At 43.1% G+C, this 27,652-nt stretch overlaps 2 protein-coding genes across 2 annotated transcripts in view; one reads left to right on the forward strand and one right to left on the reverse strand.

The window, feature by feature from the left end:
• The window catches only part of rassf9 (Ras association domain family member 9), a 29,688-nt gene extending 19,572 nt beyond the window's left edge, over nucleotides 1-10,116 (reverse strand). The window contains exon 1 of the mRNA XM_061720903.1: nucleotides 9,889-10,116. Within this exon, the coding sequence (XP_061576887.1) occupies nucleotides 9,889-9,935 (47 nt within the window). The 5' untranslated portion in view covers nucleotides 9,936-10,116. The remainder of the gene's footprint in view (nucleotides 1-9,888) is intronic.
• Nucleotides 10,117-15,107: 4,991 nt separating this feature from the next.
• Nucleotides 15,108-27,642, forward strand: nts (neurotensin). The gene is made up of 4 exons (XM_061722438.1): nucleotides 15,108-15,280; nucleotides 17,939-18,000; nucleotides 20,162-20,389; nucleotides 27,258-27,642. Exons 1-4 carry the CDS (start codon nucleotides 15,220-15,222, stop codon nucleotides 27,399-27,401), a joined length of 495 nt encoding a protein of 164 aa, XP_061578422.1. The 5' UTR covers nucleotides 15,108-15,219; the 3' UTR covers nucleotides 27,402-27,642.
• The last annotated feature ends 10 nt before the right edge of the window (nucleotides 27,643-27,652 follow it).

The raw sequence follows: 27,652 nt of genomic DNA on the forward strand, positions 1-27,652 counted from the left end.
TGACTTCACCTTGTGATGCAACCCAGGGTATGTTTGTTTACCACCGCTGATAATTTGAAAATTTTAACTCATTTATTTTTGGAGCCAAAAAATTCAAACTAGAGGTCCAAACTGGGGTCAAACTTAATTTGGTCAATGATCTGATGTCAGAGATGTGTATTTTTGATTCTAAAAGCCTAAATGACGCACTGACATACAAGAGTTATATGAATCATGATTCCCAGTCTCATGAAAGAAGAACGACATAAAGAGGAAACATTAAAAAGAAAAGAGAAGGTCAGTTAAACCATCAACAGCGAAGCAGTTTCATGCCTCGTCTCCGTCTCTGTGATTTGTTCCAGGTGCTTTACTCTGGAACCTGAAAGAGCAGCGACGTCTAATGGAAATGTCGATAGTTTAGTGGTTATATTGGCCCCGATGATGGCAAAGATGATGAAATTCATTCAAATGTCATCCTTTCAACAGCGAACATTTGCTTAAGTCTACAAATGTCATCCTCGTAGCAGATCGTCCAGCGCAGTAATGTTTACCCTCAAACTCAAACCTCTGTAGTTTCCTGAACCATCAGGGAGACGAGTGACACAAAATAACATGTTTCATTCGTCTCTAACGACTAAATTAAACAAGATACAAGTCTGACTGGACGTTTTACTGGAAACTGGTGAAAGAAAACCTTTGAAACCAGCTGAAGGAAGTTAACGCCACTCTATGTAGCACCTGATCCCAGATTTGGGGGGGTGGGGCATAAAAGGAGTTGTTCAGTCAATCCAAAAATTGATAAGGAAGCAGGCTGACACACGCCTACAATAAAACGTTAGTAATTTAGCTTGGCTTAGCTATGATGCCAACGAATGTGACCTTACATCATCAAATCTGTCCAAAAAACTGATTTTTTTGTTCAAGTTTCGCTACTCAAACAGCATTTTAAGTGCAGCGCAAGATGAAACGGGGACCAGCAGAGCTCCGCTAGGACCCGTGTCCACCTGGTCGTCCACAAATAGCCTGGTTAGCGGGTTAGCAGTCCGGTTTAAAATCTGCGCGGTTACGGGCCCTCTGGGCTCTCGATTGGTCAAGGAGGTGCGCTACATGCCGCTGTGAGATCCACCACTGGCAAACACCCAAGTTAGCCTGTTAGCTCAAGATGAGAGCCGCTACATCCAACAACATCGCAGAGGTGAGAACGTCATTTCAAATTATTTTACCTATAAATGATAAACCTTCAATGATAAGAGAAGACCAGATATGAACTTTGCATTTTAACCCTTTAAGCCCTCATGTTCTGACACAGGGTTAACCGGGGTTTTAGCCGCTAACGATGGAGCAGAAGTTGTTCTGCTGGATTGTTGATATTTGGAGTCGAAAGTAGAGGAATAAATCAATTCAAATCTGCTCAGGAAACAATATAAACTGTTGTTATAAACAAACTGGTTGCACAGGCACACGCCCTGAAACTAATACCTTTAAATCTAACGCCTGTTTTTGATCTGCTGCCATCCCAACTCAGTCAATCAAAGAATGATAAGTGGGCGGGCCTGGAAGCGGGCTGAGACATGCCCACCATAAAAAGTTTAGCAATTTAGCTTGGCTGGCTTAGCTTAGCTATGATGCTAACGAATGTGACCTTAAATTAATGATCAAATCTGTCCAATAATCACTTTTTTTTTCAAGTTTTGCTACTCAAACAGCATTTTAAGTGCAGCGCGAGCTGAAACGGGTCGTCTGGTCGTCCACAAATAGCCTGGTTAGCGGGTTAGCAGTCCGGTCGGTCAACTTCAAAAGACTCCTGACATGATCCAAGTCGAAAGTAAATCGTCTTTAAAATCTGCGTGGTTATGGGCCCTCGGGTCGCCCGATTGGTTGAGGAGGTACGCTACATGCTGCTGTGAGATCCACCACTGACAAACATGCTAGTTAGCCTGTTAGCTCGAGATGGAAGCCGCTACGTCCAACTTCTCCGAGGTGAGAGTTGAAATTATTTTACCTACAAACGATAAACCTTCAATGATAAGAGAAGACAAGGAATTAACTTTGCATTTTAACCCTTTAAGCCCTCATGTACCGGGTATCAGGGGCTCCGAGGTTTAACCGGGGTGTTAGCTGGGAGTTAGCTGTTGGATTGTTGATATTTGGAATCGAAAGTAGAGGAATAAATCAATTCAAATCTGCTCAGGAAACAATATAAACTGTTGTTTTAAACAAACTGGTTGCACAAGCGCACACGCCCTGAAACTAATACTTTTAAATTCAACTGCGTTTTTGGGAACACGCCCGCCGTCGATCAAAGAGGCTCCGATTGATCAGGGTTTTCATGTGGTTTGTGGAGCGGTTAAAATGCATTGTGGGAGATTTCATTGTTTAGGAGGTATCGGTCAGAGAGAAAAAGGAAAATCCTGGGACAAGTGGAGGACGGAGAAACGACCTGGACGTCCTCCAACAGCAGAGGGAGAGCTGCAGAGAGACCTGCAGCTATAGCAAAGGAGCTGGACCTCGGAGTCCGGTTACAGTCCAAAAAATAATACAATCAAGTCTCTTAAAAGCATTCTGGCCTCGCTGAACTCTTCTACGCTCCCTAAAGAAATGTTTGGTGCAGAAGAAAAAGAAAGGCCTTGCACAAGAGACGGGCGTCCTGGGAACCTGGTGAATCAGAGCAGTGACTTACTCAGGTCTCGTCATTTAACGTAATTTAACCAAAGATTGGTTTAAGATTCAGTTGAAACAATATCTAAAATTTAATGAATTATGATTTGACATTTGGACGGAACAGAATGAAGTTTTAATAGAATTACAGGTAATGTAAACCCGATCACAACAAAGGTGAAAAGTGGTCAAGAATTCTAAGATAAGGTCATTTCAGGCAGGTATTGTTTATAAAGGTGTTTTATTTGATTCATTTCTATATATTTATGTCTGAGAATGATGTGGATTTAGTTCTCCTCTGTGTTGGTTGTGACTAAGGGAGTTGTGTCTATTATTGTTTTGTTTGTCATGTATAATGTATGTCTGTTATGTATTAAGTGTTAATTTGTGTGTTGTGTTTATGTCGGACCCCAGGAAGAATAGCTAATGCTGTTGCTAATGGGGATCCTAAATAAAAAAAAACAGACGTCACAATGGGGATTTTAACAGTAAAACAATCAGACCTGAGCTGATTTCTGAACAGAAGCGTAAATAATAGGCCTGTGTTGAAAAAAAAAACGATTTTCCGATTCTAAATCGATTTTCATATTAATTCCTTAAAAAAATCGATTCATATGTCTAAAGATCAATTTTCATTACATTACAATTTTTGTTATTTTTTTGTTTATGCCCAAAAAAGGAATGTTTTGTTGGACACGAGCATAAATAATGCCATGTTTTTGCCTTTAAATATGTTTAAAGGTATTGAAAACACTAAAGTTTTCAGTTATAATCGCATAAATTGTCTATATTTCTTTGCTTTAAATACTGTTTTGGGGTTACATTTGCATAAAATGCTAAAAACCAAATTCTCAAAAATGGGAAGAAATAAAAACGATTTCATCCGTCCCTGTTTCCTCCCTGGATCTGTTTGGTAATTCTGACCCACATGATGTTTCTGAAAGCAGTTCTATCAGCATTCTGGGAGCTGATTGGTCCTTACAGCATCATTAGCTGCAATACTTGCTGTTGAATCTCAATATAATACTAGTATTAATATGTTCCATAACTACAGTCATATAATTCATGCAACAGCTCAAAAAACAGTTTTAATAACACTAATCCAAATCGATATCGGAATCGAATCAAAGCGTGATAATCGATTCTGAATCTTAAAAATCGGAATCAAATCGATTCTTGACATTTGAATCGATCCCCAGCCCTAGTAAATAAGTGTTTTCCCTCTGATTCGTACGCTGGAAGAGGGAAACGTTGAGAAAAACTGGCAGAAAGTGCTTCTCCTGGTTCTTATCTGCGACAGGATGAGGGGTTGTCGAGGAAATAACATCACCTCTCTATCTCCAAGAGTGGATCTGCGGGATGACTCCCACTCTGATAGTCATCTGCAGCAGAGACACAACACTTCCCATCTCTGCCTTTTCCGCTCTGAATCCACCCACCGCTATTATTTACCCCCCCGCCCGCCCTGCACCCAGCAGGCCTGTGAGTCACCAAATCAGCTTTCGCTTGAGTTACAAATAAATGAATCTCTTGTCTCCTTCGGAGGCTTATTGTTGTTTTGCTGTACACAAATTAGCCTCGGCCACTTAGCTCGGGGTGTAATTATGTGAGGGGGCGGGGCTTCACACAGCCTCTTCATGCTAACGCTGCATTGTGAGCGTCACGTGCTCGTCTCCAGCTGGCGGCCACTTAATTGCACATGTCGACCAAAGCGCTGTAATGATACACCGACATGTGCAGGAGTACTCCCTTTATGTTTCAGTGTGAGGAATACAATCTGGGACTAAAAAACCCCAAACAAAAACAGAAAAATGAAGCCAAGAGAGGGAAGAAAACATACTTATACTTTGGGCAGTACTAAGTACCCCCATGGTTTAGCAGCTTTTGCTAGCTTCGCAGGTGGGGGGTTTTTTGCTCGGTTTTTCTTCAGTTTTTCCATCAGGTTCAGGTCTGGATGTTGACCAGACCCTCATACCTGGGAGGTACCAGGGTCCAGTGTTACCCCTTTTCCACCAACCCGGTTCCAGTGCTGGTTCTGGTTCACAACTCCTTCAACTTGGAACCAGCTGAGAACCAGTTTGTTTTCCACAGCTCGGGTGCTAAGAGGAGCTACGTCAGTTACGTCGCTGCGTTTGCGTGAAAGTTGAAGCAACAACAAGGTGTTTGCTCTAATACGGACTTTTGTTCTAATACGGACCCCAAAGTTAAAATGTGCAACTTTGCAGCAGATTAAACATATTTACATCCTGGTTCAAAAGGCACAACTCTAAAGAAGTTAATTTTAGCTAGTTATCCCTTCTGAGCTGTGAGCAAAGACCCAACTCTATCCCTTTTCCACCAAATCGGTTCCAGTGCTGGTTCTGGTTCACAACTCGTTCAAGTTTGGAACCAGCTGAGAACCGGTTTGTTTTTCCACAGCTCGGGTGCTAAGGGGAGCTTGGTCAGTTACGTCGCTGCAAACGTCAGTTACGTCACTGTGTTTGTGTGAAAGTTGCAGCAACAACCAGGTATCTGCTCTAACAGGACTTGGTCCACGTAGCTCCTCCGTGGACACATTTCTAAAAGACAGGTTGTCTCCTCCTCAGACCCATGATGCTTTGCTGCATCCAGATTTATTCTTATCTGAAAATGTCTCCGTCTCCCAGTCTTGCTGTTGCCGTTGGTCTTAATAACTCCAACCCCTCCACTTACGTAAGCAGTTCTTTCCTCTAGACCAGCAAAGAGTTGGTGCTTACAGTGGCCGAGACCCGCCATTGCTGAAAATAAAAGTAACGCTGCAAACAGAAACAAACGCCCCTGCAAATAAAAAGAAACGCTGCTGCAAATAAAAGAAACGCTGCAAATAAAATAAAAAAACGACGCAAATTAAAAAGCCACAACGGAAGTGAATTACTGGGGACTATTTTTGCCGATGCACCGGTAACACATTAAAAATTACACGTAGCGACGTTGAACACTAACTTTTTCACTTATTTTCTTGTTCGTTGTTCTTCTTATTCCTCACTCTTCTTATTTCTTCCTTTTCACTTACGTCCTCTTCGTCTTCTTCTCCTCTCACGTAAAAAACACCGGTGCATCAGCAAAAATAGTCCCCGGTAATTCACTTCCGTTGTGGCTTTTTTATTTGCGTCGTTTTTTTTTTATTTGCAGCGGTGTTTCTTTATATTTGCAGCGTTTCTTTTATTTGCAGCTGCATTTCTTTCAGCATTTATTTTATGTGCAAAGCGTTTATTTTATTTGCAGTGGCGTTTCTTTTTATTTGCAGCGTTTCTTTAATTTTCCGCAATGGCGGGTCTCGGCCACCGTAGGTGCTACCTTGGAAATGGTTCTTCTGGCCCGGAACCAGTTCTTTGTCAGTGGAAACAGAAAGCCCGGTTCCAAATTCAGCACTGACCCAGAACCAGAACCAGAACCAGAACCAGAACCAGAACCAGTCCTGGAACTGGTTTGGTGGAAAAGAGGTATGAGATCTCCTTGGACTTCATATTTGAAGCTTCAGCCAAACACCGTCTCAGAACCTGATATAAACTCTCTAATTTGTCCTAAATCAATAAAGGAACAGTTAAGCCCTGGAACCTATTTGGTGTAAAAGGGGTTTGGAGAAGCAGCATCCCTTTCTGAAGGTCCCATGACGGCATTGAACCAGGCTGAACCGGGCTTTTACCTCCACGGAAGAGGTTTAGGGCCAATGAAGTAGAAAAAATGTAATTCTGAGGAAAAAATTCAGAATTCTGACTTTTCTTTTTGTTAAAAAAAAGTTCTTTGTCCGTGGAAACAGAAAGCCCGGTTCCAAACTCAGCACTGGCCCAGAACCAGAACCAGCCCTGGAACTGGTTTGGTGGAAAAGGGGTAGCTGAGCTGCTTCCTTGGTCTTTATCAACAACATCAACAACAACACAAAGTAACAGAGGAGTCCTCCCTCCTGCACGCCGCGGCAATGATTTTCACGCCTGCAGACGTTTTCGGTGTTTGAGCTTCACGTCTCAGAGTCTCTGTAATCAGACGTTTGACATATCAACTGATCTAAACACTTACAGATAATTACAGGTGCCCCGATGGCAATTACTGCGCAACACACACACAGAGAAAAACCCCCCACCAGGGGGACGTACGCTGGAGACAACTCCAGTCTGACTGTTTGAAGTTCCATCAAAGACTCGGGGAGGTGAAAACACGTCCAGGCTGCTCTTACACAGTGGCGTCAATTCAGTCGAAGCTAAGGTATGGCAAGGTTACGAGTCACAGAACTTAACTAGAGTATCAATCAACACGTCCAGCAAATACTCATCACAGAAGTCTATGTAGCTTATCTGCGTGGTCAAGAAAATTGGAACTTTTTCAAATGCAGTCTCACTCACTGCAAAAACTCAAAATCTTACCTGGAATATTTGTCTTATTTCTAGTTAAAATGTCTCATTTTTAGTCAAAAAATCTCATTACACTTAAAACTAGAGTCATCACCAGAAAAATAACTAGTTATTTGACCATTTTCACCTGTTACAAGATTTTTTTGCTTGTAATGAGAAGATAAATCTTGTCCCACTGGCAGATTTTTCTACTTATTTCAAGTGAAAATTTACTTGAAACAGGTGAAAATGGTTGTTTTTGAGTCTTGTCTTAAATGTAATGAGATTTTCTTTGACTAAAAATTAGACATTTTAACTAGAAATAAGACAAATATTCTTGTTAAGAGTTTTTGCAGTGTATAATAACTAGTGAAATCGATCATGTTCTGATTTGCATTTGTAGTTATTCTATATGTATTAAGTAATAGAATAACCAATACAAATAGACACAGAGTAATTCCATAAATGCATTTAAAAAACAAACATTTACATTTTCCCTTGAAGCCAAGGTGTGGCGACTGCCATACCTTGCCATACCCAATTGACGCCCCTGCTCTTACATCTCAACCTGATCCAGACCCACTCAAATTTTGACTCGAATCTTACAGGCCAGAGTCCTGCGAGGGCCCGGATTCTGACCCAGATACGCTGAAGGAGAAACTGAAGCAAACAGACAGGATTCCTGCAGCGGCGGCTCGGCCTGTTTCTGACTGACAGACGGGGAAAACCTTTCTTTCACACCTTTTACAAAGTTTGGCAGGACCTCAGCCCTGACTCAACAGGGGGGGGGGGGGGGGGGCAACATAGTTTTGATAAGATCTTTCCCACGCTCAAGTGAAAACGTTGCGTAACACTGCTGAAGCACATTTAGTAGAAGATTAATGACGACTGTAGGTGTGCAGGGCCGTATCCACGCAGACGAGGGCCCCTGAAGTCCAGGATTAACGCCGTGTTTGTGATGAACGGCACTTTCAGAGACTTTTCTCTCCATGTAAATGCTATGCAGATGTGTCGTCATTCGTCACCACCAGGGGGCCCCCAAGACACAATGTCATCAGTGTGAGAATAAAAATGACCCGTCGTCAACTGTATCCGACTAAAAAAGATCATATTTACGTAAAAATATTTGATCAAGTTAATAATTCTGCCTCAAATGTTTTGGGACTTTTACTCGCTGCCCATAAGACAATATTAAAAAAAAAATGCTGCTGGAGTTTTTTTGTTTTTTTTTCAATTCCAGAATTTATAAAGTCTGAGTTCATATATTTGGATTTTACTTCTGTTTCCGCCACGTAATGAATTCTCTCACAATAGACCATTGCGCTACTCTCAGAAACATTTACGCTAGCTGGCTAGGTCTAGTTTTTGTAAATTCGTACATTTATAACGTTTTTTTTCTTGTTATTTTAGCTCAGCCTCAGTATTTTTCCTTCAAATGGTCCTGATGGATTCTGAGTTCGTCACGTGGCCTCAAAAAAGATTTATGTGAAAATTATACGGGTCTTTTACTCAACATTTGTGAGTTTACGACATTGGAATGTCAAAGTTTTCTCGTTGTTTAAGAACAAAGAATTAAGTAAAAAATTTATGTTTTCATGGAATTTAACTTTGTTTTCATGAAATGGTCCTAAAACACTGTTGTCGTTAGCTAAAAACTAATTATATTAGCTAGCTAACATAATTATCAAACATCATCGTAATAGGGGTGTCCTTAGTAATATTGCTAATTTATTAACCCTTCTACTGCAAATAGCACTTTAAACTGCAGCTACTCTTTTAGACTGTCATAACTTGCTGCCACATTCTCTTGTACAGTGCACTTTTAATTGCAGTTATATTCTTAGCTGTTTCATTTGCTGCTATGCTTGTCTTGCAGATTGCACTTTTAAATGGATTTGTATTCTTTTTCTTTTATCACCCTTTTTAGGGGGGTCATTTTCTGGTTATTTTTTTTGTTGTATTGATCCACTGCTGTCCCTACGTGGAGACATGCTAATGTGTATTGTCGATTGTTTTATGTTGTGGCCATGGTGGCAATGAAGTTTCCACTTTGGGGATTATTAAAGTTGAATCCTATCCTATTTTATAATCTTGGAAACTATCTTTTTCTTTTACTACTTTCGACGTATTAGCTCACAATGGTATATTTAAGTTTAGTTAGGCTTGAATTTGAAGGTTAGATTCAAAAATCTTGCCATTTTCCATTTAAAGAAGCACAAACTTTTGTTAAAACATTAGTTTTAGTCGTGTTTAAAGGAATACTTTGGTTTTCCGCATTTGTTCCTGGTCTAATTGGGTCAAATCTGCACAAACCAGCCAAAGTAACTTCTGACTCCCATGGTGTTTAACACATTTGACTCCAACTTACAGCCATTTGTAACGATTATACACAAAACCATGATGGAAATCGTAGAAATAACCACTGAAAACACCCCAAAAACAACTGTGGAAGAGGACAAGAGTGAATGTTAGTGGCTGAAGAGCGACCTGCTCTCTCATGTAGGGGGCGCTCTCAGGTGAAAATTACACATAAAAAAAGAGGATGATAATAATTCCACTAATTTACAACCCGGGTCACCTTAAAGGGTTTTAACCCCCCACCTCCACCCTGCTGGAGTTTTAAACATAAAGGGTCCCAAAACAGAACCCTGTCCAGAATGAGGGTAGAAATAAAACTGCAGGTTTCTGGATTCTTGTTAAAAACTTCAGACTGAAGACTCCGCTTGTCATAAAAGTTTATATTTTGCTCTGAACGGACTGTTTTCTCTCTCTTTCCTCCGTTTTTATCTGAACTTTCAGGGTTCTGCTCAGAGAAAACTCCTTGAGCCGCTTGGAGGTTCCTCCCGTGACGCGCGGTGATCCATCTCCTGCAGGTTTTTACTCCCACACCTGAACCAGGACTTACCTGTTCTTCATTCGAGCCTTGAGGAAGTTCTTCCCGAACGGAGCCATGACTCCGAGATCCAGGACCTGGAACCGGCGCAGAGATCAGAGATCAGAGATCCGACCCGAGACGCGCTCCAGCCCCGCGCCACGACGCAGGACGTCCGCGGCTCCGCTGCAAACTTCAGACTGGAGTTTGGATCTGATCTGACTGCGCCCGACGCGGAGGAGGAGGAGGAGGGGGGGGCGTTTCCTTTCCTGCAGGGAGAGACTCTGCTCCCACTTCCACCCCCTTCCACCTGCAGGACGTCCCGCACTCTCCGCGGCCTTGGCGGGGACGCGCACGCAGGAAACGCGGCCGCGCGGCCCCAAATACGCACTGAGGAATAAAAACCAACATGTCAGAATCTGAATCTGTGTTTCTGTCAGGCTGCCACACTCTGATCTGATCCTCGTTAAAGTTACAGTCATAAAATAAACAATAAACGTCTTTATTGGCGTATAAAACCACTAAATTATAATAAATGTATTTATTGGCCACGGTTACATGATGTTTTTTAAATTCGGAATTAATTATTCTGAATCAAAAAATTCCGAATTAAACTATTTTCCTTCGAGTTTATATGGAAATAATAATTCCAAATTGAGGTTTACATGGAAAACACGTTTGATCGGCTTTATCCAATTCCGCTTAAAGGAGCATGAGGCAGGATTTATGAAAAAAAATCATATACGTTTTAATTTTTCTAGTAATGTCAGATGAAGCGTTCCAAACCAAAAAGAATGAGCCCTCTAGTGAATCTCTACGTTGCCTTGAACAGGCTGTGTGCTGCAAAATGTGCTGCAATTGTGGGGCCGAATTTCCCGCGCTGTCCTGCGGATGTGACGTCACATGACGCTGCATGCGCGTTCTCCCCGTTCTCCCGTGCCGGCTTTGCTGTTGGCTGCAGTACCCCCAACGGCCGTCGTGGTGAAGGGTGGCGCTAGAGAGTCTCATTTCTTAAAAGGAGCCTCAAGCTCCTTTAAGTTCTGGGGGTTGGGAAGGTTCTGATTGGATAGGGGGGCGGACCGGAAGTTATGTCTACCGGAAGAAAAACAAGCTTAGCCGCTACAACTTTGAAAAGCTCACAATTTCTATGTTTCCTGCCATCTGTTCTTTTAATTATTTCCAGGTCCTCCAAGCTATTTATTAAATAAATCGTCTCTGCTCTTGACCAGCGTTTACTGCGTGCTGCCATCTTGAAACTTTGTTTGGAAAACAAGCCCAGCGCGGAATACAAGCGTCATGGAGACAGACGGGCGAGGGAACGAGCAGAAAGAAAGAACGGAATTAATTTAAAGCGGAATGAGTGTATACATGATCGTGGAATTATTCTATTCGGATTTAAAATCGGAATAAACCAGCCACTTACTTCGGAATTAAGTTGAATTTGGAATGGCCATTTTCATTCAGAATTAAGTGTTTACATGGTCATTTTTAGTCATTTTAAATCGGATTTAATTTTAATTCTGAATTAAAGAGGAATTAAACTTCCCATGTAAACGCACTGACTGTGAGATGTCAAGCCAACTGTGATTGACATCAAGTGGGCGTGGTTTCCTGCATAACACTAGCTGGCTAGGTCTAGTTTTTGAAGCACATTTAGTAGAAGATTAATGACAACTGTAGGTGTGCAGGGCCGTATCCACGCAGACGAAGGCCCCTGAGGTCCTGGATTAACACCGCGTTTGTAATGAACGGCAGCTTTTTTTGATAAACACCACTGTAAAACCAAACTTTCAGAGACATGTCTCTCCCTGTGAATGCTACGCAGCTGCATGACCACTCCTCACCACCAGGGGGCCCCAAGACACGTCATCAGTGTGAGAATAAAAATGACCCGTCGTCTGTATCCTACTAAAAAAGATCATATTTACGTAAAAATATTTGATGAAGTTAATAATTCTGAGACAATATTCAAGACACAAGACAATATTCAAAAAACCGCTGCAGTTTTTTTTGTAGCTAATTTCAGGATTTATAAAGTCTGAGTTTATATATTTGGATTTTACTTCTGTTTCCGCCACGTAATGATTTCTCTCACAATAGACCGTTGCGCTACTCTCAGAAACATTTACGCTAGCTAGCTAGGTCTAGTTTTTGTAAATTCGTACATTTATAACATTTTCTTCCTTGTAATTTTAGCTCGTCCTCAGTATTTTCTCTTCAAATGGTCCTGATGGATTTTGAGTTCATCACATGGCCTCAAAAAGATTTATGTGAAGATTTATGAGAATAAAAATATTTTATCGAGTCAATAATTCTGACTTTTACTCGCTAGCCTACCCAACAATATTAAAAAAAAACGCTGCTGTGCTACCAAACCACAATTTGGATGTTAGATTCCCAAATCTTCCCGTTTTCCATTTAAAGAAGCACAAATTTTTGTTAAAACATTAGTTTCAGTCGTGTTTAAAGGAATATTTTGTTTTTTTGGTGTTTGTTTCTGATCTCTTTGGGTCAAATCTGCAAAAACCAGCCAAAGTAGCTTTTGACTCCCATCGTGTTTATGATATTTGACTTCACTTCACAGGTCTTTGTAACGATTATACACAAAACCACAATGGGAATTTAAAAAAAATTAAGTAAAAATGTTTTCCTGGAATTTAACTTTGGTTTCCTGAAATGGTCCTAAAACACTGTTGTCATTGGCTTAAAACTAATTATATTAGACAGCTAATGGAGGTTTTATTGTGAAAAGGAAGTGTTGGCAGTGTTATGTCCTGGGCCTGGTTTGCCTCTTCTTCGGCCTAAAGGACAGGAAGATTTCAGCAACTTTGATCATCAGTTGGATGATTACTTTATATTAGAATGAATCTGTTCTGTCATTTGACCCCCGGACGCCTTGAGCAGCATTCCACATCCAAACTCCCCCAGATTCAGATCAGCAGTCATGTAAGCAAACAGAAAATCACCCGGCTCTGTTTACAGCTTTCCACTCTCTAATTGGCTCCTGCGGAGAATTATCTCCCCCCAAAAGTAAATATGGTCCACTTGGAGACGGCTAACCGAGTTAGAGCAGGCTCCGCTCCTCCGGTATCTGAATCTGGCGGTGGTTTGAATCCAGCGGGAGGTGGGGGGGACTGCAGAGTCACTGCAGACATGTTTACACTTTTTAACTGTAGCCGTTCCCTTCGGTGGGTTTGTCTGGCAGGACAAAGTAAGTGAACCCTCTGGAATCAATCAGCCGTGGAACATAATCCAAGTCTCGATAACAGAGTGGAACGCTGTGCTCAAGGTTGGAAGACGTAGAGCAGTCCGGGTCCTGGTCCTTATGAGGTGCAGCAGCCGGTAAACAGTGATGAGCGCTGGACCTGTGGACTCGTTCCCAGGACGTCTGGACTGGACGGGTCTCTGGGGGTCAATACCGTCACTACAGGGTTCAGGACTGGACCAGTCTGGACGGGTCTCTGGGGGTCACTACCGTCACTACAGGGTCCAGGACTGGACCAGTCTGGACGGGTCTCTGGAGGTCACTACCGTCACTACAGGGTTCAGGACTGGACCAGTCTGGACGGGTCTCTGGGGGTCACTACCGTCACTACAGGGTCCAGGACTGGACCAGTCTGGACGGGTCTCTGGGGGTCACTACCGTCACTACAGGGTCCAGGACCGGACCAGTCTGGACGGGTCTCTGGGGGTCACTACCGTCACTACAGGGTTCAGGACTGGACCAGTCTGGACGGGTCTCTGGGGGTCACTACCGTCACTACAGGGTTCAGGACTGGACCAGTCCAGGATGGTCACTCATCAAGTTCATGACCATCAATGAGGGTGCACAGAGTCCAGGCCACAACTCTGGGGGGGGTTAGGGAGGAAACTCGATGGAGAACCGTACCGGTGACCTCTCAATGACCTCTCAATGACCTCTCAGTAACCTCTCAATGACGCCAACCGGACCACAGTCATTTGTGGGGGACTCGGAGTGGAGTTGCTTCTCCTCCCCAGTGAGAGGAACTGGTGAAGATGGATGGATGGATGGATGGATGGATGGATGGATGGATGGATGGATGGATGGATGGATGGATGGATGGATGGATGATGGAAGGATGGATGGATGGATTGATTGATTGTGGAATGGATGAATGGATGGATGGATGGATGGATGGATGGATGGATGGATGGATGGATGGATGGATGGATGGATGGATGGATGGATGGATGGATGGATGGACGGACGGACGGACGGATGGATGGATGGATGAATGAATGGATGGATGGATTGTGGAATGGATGAATGGATGCAATGATGGATGAATGGATGAATGGATGAATGGATGAATGGATGAATGGATGAATGGATGGATGGATTAATGGATGGACAGATGGATGGATTGATGGATGGATGGATGAATGGATGGATGGATTGATTGTGGAATGGATGAATGGATGCTATGATGGATGAATGGATGAATGGATGAATGGATGAATGGATGAATGGATGGATGGATTAATGGATGGACAGATGGATGGATTGATGGATGGATGGATTGATTGTGGAATGGAAGGATGGATGGATGGATGATGGACGGACGGACGGATGGATTGATGCAATGATGGATGGATGAATGGATGGATGGATGGAAGGATGGATGGATGGAAGGATGGATGGATGAATGGAAGGATGGATGGATGGATGGATGGAAGCATGAAACGATGGATGGACGGATGGAAGGATGGATGGATGGATGGATGGAAGGATGGATGGATTGATTGTGGAATGGATGAATGGATGAATGGATGGATGGATGGATGGATGGATGAGTGCTGAACACCTGAGTCTCTTCATCCTGGTATTTGAGGATGAACAGACCCCCCCCCCAGAAAGAGTGAGACTGAGAGTGAGGCGGATGACAGAGTGAGATGGATGACAGAGTGAGGTGGATGACAGAGTGAGATGGATGACAGAGTGAGGCGGATGACAGAGTGAGATGAATGACAGAGTGAGCCTGCGTCCTCCCCGACCCCGAGTTCATCCATCCATCAGAGGAGCAGATCTCCAGGACCGTGACGCTCAGACCTTCCACTCGGTGATGCCGGAGTGACGTCTCCGGAGTGACGGCAGGATGGAGATGTGATTTGAGGAGAGGTGGGTGAGGAGGGGCCCGTGGGTGGGGGGGCCGTGGGTGGGGGGGGGGTGGGGCTCAGGGCTCTTATAAACGGAGGCGATGGAGCCACCAACTCCACAACCCTGCAGCTCCTGGAGGAGAAGAAGCAGCAGCATCTCTTTTCTGTCCGACCTCAAACCTCCTGGACTAAATTCCTCCTCAGGTGATTCTCCTCCGTGGAAACGTCCTTTCTTCCCCCGACGAGATGCAGGCTCAGCTGGCGTGTTTCCTGCTGCTCTGCCTGGCAGGTGCAGCCCTCTGTTCAGGTGAGCAGCAGCCGGTTCTAGGGGAGCAGCTTCCTGGATCCTCTGATTGGATCTCAGCGTCTGGAAAGTTATTATAACATATTTTTTCATTTAGTTTTTTCTAAAAAGAGACTTTTTCTCAGTATTGTATCTTACATTCATGTTATTATATTCATAAAATATAATAAAAAATATATATATTATATATATATATATAATATTATATTATATTCATATTTATAAAAATAGTCTAAAATAACCATAATTATTTATACTTTCGCATCATGGCTGTTAAAATAATCATTTTTTTAATCTGGTCTAAATAATGATATAAATACTAATGTTAACAACAAAAATAACAATAATCAATGATACTGATAATAATAATAATAATAATAATAATAATAATAATAATAATAATAATAATAATAATAATAATAATAATAATAATAATAATAATAATAACGATAATGATAACGACGATGATGATGATGATAATAATAATAAAACGATAACGACGATTAAGATAATAATAATAATAACGATAACAATAATCACGATGAAAATAATAATAATAATAATAATAATAATAATAATAATAATAAGATAACGATGATGATGATGATGATGATGATGATGATGATGATGATGATAATAATAATCATAAGAATAAGAATAATCATAAGAATAATAAAGGTCAAGGATGCGGAGTGGAAACCTTGGTTAATAAATAAATTAACAAATAAACCAAAAGAAATCTCTGAAGCCGCTTTTTTGCTAAATGATCCAAAATTATTTAATACATTTTATACTTTAAATCCACATGTAAATATATAAATCCAGGTATAATTCTGAATGACATGTACGTAAAACCCACGTCTTCGTATGTATTCATGTATTTTATATTTTAATAACCAAGTGTAAGTGTGCATTTCTACCAAATATATGTATTTAAAGCACGAATATATACAATATATTATATTTACTGACACATATATCCGTATAGATGGATTTTAAAGTATAAAAATACAACTAAACCTGAGTGTAAGCAGGTATAAATGAGGGTAAGGCGGTTTTCTTTACACGTGTGTTGATTTTAAACTATAAAACCCGTCTTTACATGAATATACGTGGGATCTTTTACACGTGAACTCATGTATATGCATGATTTTCAAACACAAGGAAACATTAAACCCACTCGTGCTTACGAACCCACACAGACCCAGGAATCCGTGAGTCTTAAAGTGGCACAAAGACAGAAAAAGAAATCCGGTTTGGAAGAAAACCAAAGTCTGAATGTGGAAGGATTTGATTGGGTTCGATGTGACGAACGTTGGAGTCCAGAAGTTTGGGAGTGGGGAGGTGTGGAGCGGCAGGAACGCTGGGAACGCCGGCGGATGTGGAGCAGAATAACAGCTCCACATACGCTTGTAAAAGACGGGACTTTCAGAAGATAAAGCCTCCCATGATGCAACTGGTTCCAGCTGTATACAACCATTAAGAGAGAACTAAAAACCAGTGTGAGTTTGGAAATATTTTAGCAATTATACCCACGATCGGAAGAAATATCAGAAATCCAGAGTAACATCTACATCTGCTAAAGTGACGTCTGATAAATATGATGTCATTAAAAAACTGCACAAAATGAGACGTATGTAAAATGAGAACTAAGAGTTACTTCAGTTCACCTCATTACGGAAGAATATCAGGGCCATGCAAGAAAAAATATTTGAGGGGAAGATTTTTTTTTTATTGTGCACTTCGAGAAAAAAAGTCGAAATGTCGAGAAAAAAGTTGAAATGTTGAGAAAAAAGTCTAAATGTTGAGATTAATGTTGAAATGTTGAGAAAAAAGTCTAAATGTCGAGATTAATGTTGAAATACAATTTCGAGAAAAAAGTTGAAATCTCAAGAAAAAAGTTGAAATGTTGAGAAAAAAGTCGAAATGTCGAGATTAATGTTGAAATACAATTTCGAGCAAAAAGTCGAAATTTCGTGAAAAAAGTTGAAATTTCGAGAATAAAGTTGAAATACAATTTTGTGAATAAAGTCGAAATGTCTCCTCTGCCCCATCAAATCCAGTTAGAGCGACTGACAGCTATGCAGCAGCAGCCGTAACTAACTAACTAACTTACATCCTTGGAGTGGAACGTTAAGGATACGTTTCCCAAGTTATGCAACTGCATATGTGTGATATGTGTTTCAAATCAATATCGTCATCAAATTTTGACTTTTTTCTCAACATTTCAACTTTTTTCTCGAAATTGTACTTCAACATTAATCGCGCCATTTCAACTTTTTTCTCGACATTTCGACTTTTTTCTCAAAGTGCATAATGGAAAAAAAATCTTCCTCCTCTAAAATATTATTTTTATTTTCTCCTGCCTGGCCCTAATACTCTTCCGAACCTCATCTTTATTGATGTGGAGAGAAAACGGCTGGAAAACGGAGACGGAAAAATAAATCAAGGGGAAAATTGAGTGCGTAGGTACCAATCCGAGAGAAATCAGAGAAATATTCCGCCCGGTGGGACGAGACGAAGACTCAGGAGTCTTATTCTTATTAGCCCAGATGGGTTTTGGTTAGATTGATGTTTAAATCAATAATTTAGGGGAGAAAAAAAGGGTGAAACGGATAAAGATCCTATAATTAATCAATATCTGATATCATTTCCTGACAGATGTGGACCAGGAGCAGCGAGCGCTCGCAGAAGAACTCCTCAGCAGCCTCCTCAGCTCCAAGGTACGTAGCTGCCCTGTGACCTCTGACCCCCCCCGAACCCTGGACCATCAGCGTCCCCTCCCTGCTCGAACCGATAATCAATAACGGGGGGTTTCGACAAATCAGACGTTGATTTATACAGATCAAACGTGCAACAGATGATGAAACCATCGTCGGTGGTGCTGCAGCCGAGGGAGATGAAGTCAGGGAGACGTCGTCATGGCGACGCATCTCCCTCTCACACAGATCACACGTGAGATTGGATCATTTCTGCCGATGCTCGAAGCCCCTCGGAGGTGATGGTCGGGGGGGAAACTAGAGCGTCATTCTTTAAATCAGGAGATCTGCTGGCTCTCTGGTGCAGCGATGCTGCAGAGCCCAGATCAGAGGTGTTAGTGGGAGGATCCTGATGAAGTTTGTTGAGTTTGTGACAGGAAACATGGGTTCGGTACGGGCCTGAACGAGCAAGATGAGGTTCATGTTCAAGATGCTGAACATGTTGAGGGCAAGGCCTGGCACGAAGACCATAGACAAGGAAGACTCGGGCCACGTCTGGTGGGTTTGTGGCCGAGTTTGGGCCAAAAATGAGCAGAGTTTGGGCCAAAAAGGGCCAAAATATGCTGACTTTGAGCCAAAACGGGCCAAAATGAGCCGAGTTTGGGACAAAAGGGGCACGTTTGGGCCAAAATGGGCCAAAATGAGCCGAGTTTAGGCCAAATCGGGTCGAGTTTGGCCCAAAAGGGCAGAGTTTGGGCCAAACGGGTCAAAATGAACCGAGTTTGGGCCAAAACAGGCCAAAATGAGCCGAGTGTTGGCCAAAACGGGCCGAGTTTGGGCCAAAACGGGCCAAAATGAGCCCAGTTTGGACCAAAACAGGTCGAATTTGGGCCAAAACGGGCCAAAATGAGTCAAGTTTGGGACAAAAGGGCCAAGTTTGGGCCGAAACAGGCCACAATGAGCCGAGTGTTGGCCAAAACGGGCCGAGTTTGGGCCAAAACAGGCCAAGTTTGGGATAAAAGGACAGAGTTTGGGCCAAAATGGGCCAAAACGGGCCAAAATGAGCCGAGTGTTGGCCAAAACAGGTCGAGTTTGGGCCAAAATGAGTCGAGTTTAGGGCAGAAGGGCCGAGTTTGATACAAAACAGACCAAAATGAGGCGAGTTTGGACCAAAACAGGTCGAGTTTGGGCCAAAATGAGGCGAGTTTGGGCCGAACGTTTTGTGCAGCTCACGTGTGAGCAGCTCCCTCAACATCTACAGCTTTGATCTTGCGTCTCCTGCCAGGAAACTTTCATGTCTCAAAGCAAATGATGCTGATGCCCCCACAACCCCCCCGCAAACCCCCAGGGCCCCCAAGAAGCCCCCAGGTACAAATGCAGCCTCTACGTACGTGTGGATAATTAAAACAACCCGTATTCATCTGTAACATTTACTTCCTTCACATGCTTTTCTTGGGTTGAGATCAAATTTATAATCTTTTTTATTTCTGAATTTGCTTTATAAAGTTGATAAAGTTGGAATTTTAGTTTTTTTTCTTCCTCGAAATTTTAAGTTTATATAATAAGACATTTTTTGTTTATTTCTTAAGTTAAAATACAATCATTACAAGATAAAAGTCAGCCACGGAGAAGGTTAAAAAATACAGTATGTTCTTACGTGTCTAAAGTGTGTTTAAGGTCCTGCAGCGGCTTCCACTTTTATTTCTCTCGGATAATTTTTTTTTTTTATGTTTTCTATGTTTTTATTTAAAGTTCCAGCTCAGTTTCCCTGAACATCGGCAGGATTTCTGTCAAAAAGAAGGATGACGTCCGATGGGTTCAAGGATAATAAAAGACAAATTAGATCTGCTCCTTACCCATGATTCCTTCTGATGGGGCGGGGGGGCGGGGATCCTGGTCTCCATCCGGCTGGGGGTCCGATCTGGGGTCCCGGTCTTGGGTCCGATCTGGGGTCCCAGTCTGGGGTCCGGTCTGGGGTCCCGGTCTCAATCCGGCGGGCCGTCCGGTCTGGGGTCCAGTCTGGGGTCCTGGTCCCCATTTGGCTGGGGGTCCCCCTCCTGGGTCCCGGTCTGGAGTCCTGGTCTCCATCCTGCTGGGGTTCGGGTCTGGGGTCCCCCTCTGGGATCCTGGCCTGGGGTCCTGGTCTGGTGTCACGGTCTTGACCGGCTCCGTCCCGTCTCTGCAGGTGAGACACAGCCAGCAGAGCGCCCCCTACTGGCAGGCGTCCCTGTCCAGCCTGTGCAGGACGGTGGGGGTCCTGCACCGGGGCTCCTGGGACGGCGAGGACCAGGCGGCAGCGGCAGCGGCGGTGGCGGCGGCGGAGGAGGAGCTGAGGGAGGGGGGCCTCCAGCTGCTGGAGGACCTGTACAGCCTACGACACATCTGCCGGGAGCTGCAGAGCCGGGACGAGAGGGTGAGGATGCAGAAACCGGATATACATTCATCCATCCATCCATCCATCCATCCATCCATCCATCCATCCATCTTCTTCCACTTATCCGGAACCCGGTCGTGGGGGAAGCAGTCTCAACAGGGATGCCCAGACTTCCTTCACCCCAGACTCTTCCTCCAGCTCTTCCTCCAGCTCTTCCGGGGGGAGTCCGAGACGTTCCCAGGCCAGCTGAGAGACATAGTTTCTCCAGCGTGTCCTGGGTCTTCCCCGGGGTCTCCTCCCGGTGGGACATGCCTGGAACACCTCCCTAGGGAGGCGTCCAGGAGGATCCGGTACAGATGCCCAAGCCACCTCAGCTGACTCCTCTCAATGTGAAGGAGCAGCGGCTCGACTCCGAGCTCCTCCCGGGTGACCGAACTCCTCACCCTATCTCTAAGGGAGCGTCCAGCCACCCTGCGGAGGAAACTCATCTCGGCCGCTTGTATCCGCGATCTTGTCCTTTTGGTCACTACCCAAAGTTCATGACCATAGGTGAGGGTAGGTGCGCAGATTGACTGGTAAATCGAGAGCTTCGCCTTTCGACTCAGCTCTTTCTTCACCACGACGGTCCAGTACATCGACATCGACATCGACACCGACACCGAGGTTCAACTATCGGCCGTATTCTCCTCTCCAGTACCCTGGCGTAAACTTTCCCGGGGAGGCTGAGAAGTGTGATCCCCCTGTAGTTGGAACACACTCTCCGGTCCCCCTTTTTAAAAAGAGGGACCACCACCTCGGTTTGCCACTCCAGCGGTACTGTCCCCTTCCTCCATGCGATGTCGCAGAGGCGTGTCAACCAAGACAGCCCTACGACATCCAGAGACTTGAGGTACTCAGGGCGAATCTCATCCCCCCCGGTGCCCGGCCACTGAGGAGCTTACGAACTACCTCAGTGACCTCTGCTTGGGTGATGGATGAGCACGCCTCCGAGCCCCAACTCTCTGCTTCCTCAGTGGAAGGCATTTGGGTTGAGGAGATCCTCGAAGTATTCCTTCCACCGTCCGACTATGTCCCCAGTCGAGGTGAACAGCTCCCCACCCACACCATAAACAGTGCCGGCAGAGTACTGCTTCCCCCTTCTGAGGCGCCGAACGGTCCTCCAGAATTTCCTCAAGGCCGAACGAAAGTCTTCCTCCATGGCCTCCCCGAACTCCTCCCAGACCCGAGTTTTTGCCTCCAGGACTGCCCGAGCCGCGGCCCGCTTGGCCTGCCGGTACCCATCTACTGCGTCAGGAGTCCCACCGGCCAACATAGCCCGGTAGGACTCCTTCTTCAGTTACGGCATCCTGTACTTCCGGTGTCCACCACCGGGTTCTAGGATTGCCGCCACGACAGGCACCGGAGACCTTGCGACCACAACTTCGAGCCGCCGCTTCGACAATGGAGGCAGAGAACATGATCCACTCGGACTCAATGTCCCCCGCCTCCCCCGGGATCTGAGAGAAGTTCTCTCGGAGGTGAGAGTTGAAGATGTCCCTGACAGAGGGCTCGGCCAGACGTTCCCAACAGACCCTCACAATCCGTTTGGGTCTGCCCGGTCTGTCCAACCTCTCCCTCCGCCAGCGCATCCAACTCACCACCAGGTGGTGATCAGTTGACAGCTCAGCCCCTCTCTTCATCCGAGTGTCCAAGACATGCGGCCGAAGGTCAGATGAAACGACAACAAAGTCGATCATTGACCTCCGGAGTACAATTAAAATGAATAAAATCCTTTCTTTTAGGCTGAATGTTGATGTTCAGCTGTAGAACCGGCGGGTTTCTTAAACACTTTTCAATTAATCGAGCGATACTAAACTACTTGCTAAAAAGGAACCTTTTGAGAGGAGATTTAAAAGTGAACCAACAGCATTTGAATGACCTCAGATGTTTTCTTTCTTTTTTGTCATTGAACTGAAGAAAATTGTGCACGTACAGCTGAGTGTCATCAGCATAAAACTGTAATCCCCATTATGGTCCGGGTCAGAGGTAGCATGTAAATATGGAACAGGAGGGGACAGAGTACCGAGACTTGTGGCTCAACAAGTTCAACAAGTTCTCTACGTAGACTGTATGAGAGGAACTGGACAAACACATGAAGCCTGTCAATCAGTTAGCCGTTTTAGTCCGGTTAGCTTTTATTAGGCGTGGGAATCTTTTACTATTTCAGGATTCCATTTGATTCCGATTATATCAATATCGATATTTAGGGACACGATTCGATTCATAAGTACTTCTGCTTTGATCTGTAGGGAGGCAAAGGATGTTCATGATCCGCTTCAGTCTGCAGAGAGTGATAAATGGACCATTTAAGTGTCTTTTTTCACATTTATTATATTTTAAACATTTATCCACACTAAGATAGAACTGTACTTATTAATAAAAGTGCTTCTTTATGAAAAACTGAGCCTTGTGGCACGCCAAAACGGCGACATCCGAAAAAAAGATTTTCTTTTTTCTATTATTATTTAAAATCGATTTGGGGATATTTTATATCATTTCTGAATCGTATTAAATGAGAATTACGATTCTTATTTGACCGATTTCGGGTCGGGTTTCTGTCCTCGAAGCGGGGCATATAAGGGTTTCGATCTCAGAAACCAAAGGATTTTGGGTCAGAATAATAAGCATGTGACCTGAGGATCTCTCAGATCTCTCAGATAAGATAAGATGAGATAAGATAGTCCTTTATTGATCGGGTGCTACAGGAGCTCAAAGTCGGACAACATGAACTCAGACTACCGGTAAATAAACAATAAAGATAAATTATAAGTATGAAAAATAAAAAAAATTAGAAATACAGTAAAAAAGAAACTGAATAAATGTACTATAAACATAGTAAGTACAGTATAATAAATAGTATGTTATACTAATATAGTATAAAGGAATAGTGTGCAGTTGCAGTCTTATTACTTCCACCTTCCCACCCTCCTCCCTCTGTGCCTGTTTGCAGGAAATCAAATCATGGTTTTCCTCCAATTTCCTCAAGTTAAACAGTAACAAAACTGAAATAGTCCTCATTGGCTCTAGGTCCACCCTCACTAAACATCCCAGTTTCTACCTTACCATAGACAACTCCTCGGTCTCCCCCTCCCCTCAGGTCAAGAGTCTGGGTGTCGTCCTTGACAGCTACCTTTCATTCCACTCCCACATCAACAACACCATCCGGTTCGCCTACTTCCATCTCCGCAACATCAACCGCCTCCGCCCTTCACTCACTCCCAACAGCGCCGCAATCCTGGTACACTAACTTGTCACCTCCCGCCTGGATTACGGAAACTCCCTTCTTTTTGGTCTCCCGCACAAACTCCTCCATAAACTTTAACTGGTCCAGAACGCTGCAGCCCGCATCATCACCGGGACACCTTCCACCAGCCACATCACTCCCATTCTCCACCAACTCCACTGGCTCCCCATCAAACACCGGATCAATTTCAAAATCCTCCTCCATACATTTAAGGCCATCCAAAACCTCGCTCCCCCAAACCTCTCTGACCTCCTTCACATCAATGTCCCCAGTACTCGAGTTGTAAAAAAAAATCAGGGGGGATGGTGGATTTGATCATATGGGGACAGATAATTTGTGCTGATTACAAATAATATAATATATTACAAATAATAGCAGTGACCAAAACACCTGCAGAAATACTGCAGGAATGACATAGCAGCAGTTAAATGCAGCCTTCTGTAAGCTTTAAATATCCACTGGGCTTACATCAAATACATCAAAACACAACAATAAAAAACAGTTTTCTGAATTTATCAATATGACTCTGTCCTTCACAGGATAAGTAAAATGGATCAATGCAAAAACTCACAATCTTAACAAGAATATTTGTCTTATTTCTAGTTAAATGTCTCATTTTAGTAAAAAAAATCTCATTACACTTAAAACAAGACTCATAATTGGAAAAAAAAAACAACAATTTTCACCTGTTTCAAGTAGATTTTCACTTAAAATTAGCAGACAAATCTGCCAGTGGAACAAGATTTTTTTGCTTGTAATGAGAAGATAAATCTTGTCCCACTGGCAGATTTTTCTACTTATTTCAAGTGAAAATTTACTTGAAACAGGTGAAAATTGTCAAATAAGTTATTTTTCTGGTGTTATTGTTGATGACTCTAAATGTTGAAATAGCAGTAAAACCACATTCATTGATGAATTGACATAAGGAATGGAAAGGGGGGATGGCAGTTTTACAGGGGGGATGATTTGGAGCGTTTTTATTTCAGGGGGGGATGCCATCCCCCCTCATCCCCCCTCAACTCCAGTACTGAATGTCCCCACCCGGTCTCTCAGGTCTGCCTCTTCCATCACCCTCACCGTCCCCCCAGTCCGTCTGTCCACCATGGGGTCTAGAGCTTTCAGCCACTCTGCCCCTCATCTCTGGAACTCCCTCCCCCCTGACCTCAGGAACACTGACTCCTTCTCCCGTTTCAAGTCCCTCCTCAAAACCCACATCTTCAGACTGGCATATGAGAGCTGATGTTCCCCTGTTTGTGCCTGCCTGCTACGGGTTCTGTGCAGACTGTTTTTATTCCATGAGTCTGTCTTAATTATTTTATTGATTTTATTTGATGTTGTACGGCGACCTTGAGTGCCTTGAAAGGCGCCTTATAAATAAAATGTATTATTATTATTATTATTTTTATTATAAATTAGTTATTATTATTTATTATTATTAAAAATAGATTATAAATTAGGTTTGAATTAGATCCGTAAAGGGTTATCAGCTACGAATCAGCGATCAGTATCGTGACGTACTCGTATCGTATGATTGGACAATTCTTTCCCCGTCTTTTTTATCTGAGCAAAATGGCAGACACAAGCAAAACTGAGGGAACTAAACTAAATGCGGTTGTTTCTTTACAAAGACACCCTTTCTCGAAGCGTTTTAGAGGACAAACTGGAGGTAAAGGAGCTTGGGCCCGAACGTTATCTTTTTAAATAATATAAATTCTAGACAGAACAATGAAAATGTTCATGTTTCTCTTCTCTCTAATGTGTAAAATAAACTGAACCCAAACCAGGAAGAAAAAAACAATACAAAATAACAGTGTTGAAATGATAAATCCCCACTTTTTTTCTTTTTCCACTGCAGCAGAACTGAACTGCTTCACTAAAACTTTAAATTACATTTTTTTGCACCAGCAACCACTGGTCTCAACTGTTTGCTTTGTAGGATTTTATCTAAAAAAATAAATAAATACATTAAAAAAAATCTAGATATGGGGATCAAAACTGTTTTTTTGTTTTAATTCCTGCTGTAAAGCTTCAATGTGAAGCTGAATAGAGATTCACTCACAGCTTCAGGCTCCCAGCCCCCTCTGGTGGTCGGTTCAGGTACTGCAGCCTTAAGTGCATCCTGGTTCTCTTGAACCTGGACGTCCTTGTCGCCTGTGACCAGGGGTGGAAAGTAACAAATTACATTTACTCACGTTACTGTAATTGAGTACTTTTTACGAGTAATTTGTAATTTTCTAAGTAGATTTTGAAATATGTAATTTTTACTTTTACTCGAGTACATTTTGACCGAAGTATTTTACTTCACTACATTTGAACCCCCTCACGTTACTGAGTAGAAAATTTATGGTGAAAAAATTAAATGCGGGCAGAAACCAGCCACAAAAACAACAAAAACCCTTGGCCAAACTTGGAAGACTTATTCGCATTCAACAAAAAGAAACAACATTATAATGCAGTGTAAAATGTGCCTGCCCGGCAGAACGGAGCTTTCAGCATTCTAGACATCAACATCTAAAAAAATGTACTCAAACAAGTGTGGATCTGTACTTTAATATGCCTCGAAGTTGATTAATTTGATTCGCGACTCATCGTTATTACGTACTCTGCTACTAGGATCACAGAATACGCAAAATGAAAGGCAGGTTTTGCAAGTAAAGATATGTTTTATTTTTGACCCAATGGTTCTTTTGTTCAGGTTTAAAAATGATGCAAGTGACTATTTACAACAGTATGGAAAGCAGTTTACAAATTAAACCCAAGAACTAAAGTTTATATAAAGAAAATGACTCCAACGTAACCCAAAGAAATAAGCAAAAAGAACTGGACCCTAACCTTAAAATAATAAATCCACTAACTAAACCTAACCTTTAACCAAAACAAAATTACACATAAATTAACTATACTAAACTAACTACTCTAAATCAATCCTCAACAAATTAGGCTTTTACATCAGTCAGGCGTTGGAGCCATCTAATATTTACCTTACTGCTTCCATTCACAAGTGATACAACAAACAAGATTTAGCAGGAACCAAACTTAAGGGCAGAAAGGCTGAGGGAAACCAAACATTTAGCCCCAAAGCTCACACAACATCCAGAACGGACAGCACGTCTTCACACATGGGTTTGAGTGAGATGACTGCCAAAGAGCACTGCTCCAGCAGCAGCTTTGTAGGGGGAGAGGTTCCCTCTGGTTGGCTTCCGGTAGAGGTGGGCGTCGCTCTCCATCAGCACACCTGCAGCAGCTCCAGCTCCTCCCACACCAGAGGACCTGAGCTGACAGGTGATTTAGTAAAGGCCACCTCCAACAGGAAACACTCTCCCAACCAAACCTCTGCACCCCAGTACCAGATACTCACAAATAATAAATAAACAAAAACAGTAAATTAACAGGGATGTAACAATCGTTTTTTTGCATTAAATAACTGAAAGTAACTTTTACTCAAATTACATTTTAAATGAAGTACTTTTGTACTTTTACTCGAGTAAATTTTTAGATGAGTACTTTTACTTTTACTTTGAGTAGGATTTAAGCAAAGTAAAGATACTTTTACTCAAAAATTTTTCAGTACTTTTTCCACCTCTGCCTGTGACTGACCCCCCCTCATCTCTTTCCCCCCCACAGTTCCTCCCAGAGTCTCTGGAGTTCCCCGAGGACAACAGCGACGTGCCGCTGAAACGAAAGTCGCCCTACATCCTGAAGAGGCAAGCCGGCCACAACACCAAGTCCCGGAGGCCGTACATCCTAAAGCGGAGTCCGGTTTACTGACGGCCGCCGAGACGAGGGGAAGGGACGGGTTGGAGGGTTTCAGGGAACCAGAACACACATTTTTGGTGAATGTGGGTAATCTAGTTTGTTTTCTTGTGGAGGTGCTTGTTTATTTATCTCCCCGCTCGGCTCGTACCCCCGGCACCGAGTTTACACCAGTCATGCATCTTTGAAAAAAAAACATGTATTTCCTCTGTTTCTTCACCACAGACTGAGTTCATTTTGTTCCAGAAATGATTAAAAAGGATTCG

Source organism: Cololabis saira, chromosome 5, assembly GCF_033807715.1.
Source record: "Cololabis saira isolate AMF1-May2022 chromosome 5, fColSai1.1, whole genome shotgun sequence".
Lineage (NCBI taxonomy): Eukaryota > Metazoa > Chordata > Actinopteri > Beloniformes > Belonidae > Cololabis > Cololabis saira.

Excerpts from the sequence above, each read along its gene's own strand:
- nts (XM_061722438.1), top strand. The coding sequence starts at position 15,220 with ATGCAGGCTCAGCTGGCGTGTTTCCTGCTGCTCTGCCTGGCAGGTGCA. Across the intron at positions 18,001-20,161 it reads GCAGCCTCCTCAGCTCCAAG|GTGAGACACAGCCAGCAGAG; the intron begins GTACGTAGCTGC and ends CCGTCTCTGCAG. Across the intron at positions 20,390-27,257 it reads TGCAGAGCCGGGACGAGAGG|TTCCTCCCAGAGTCTCTGGA; the intron begins GTGAGGATGCAG and ends TCCCCCCCACAG.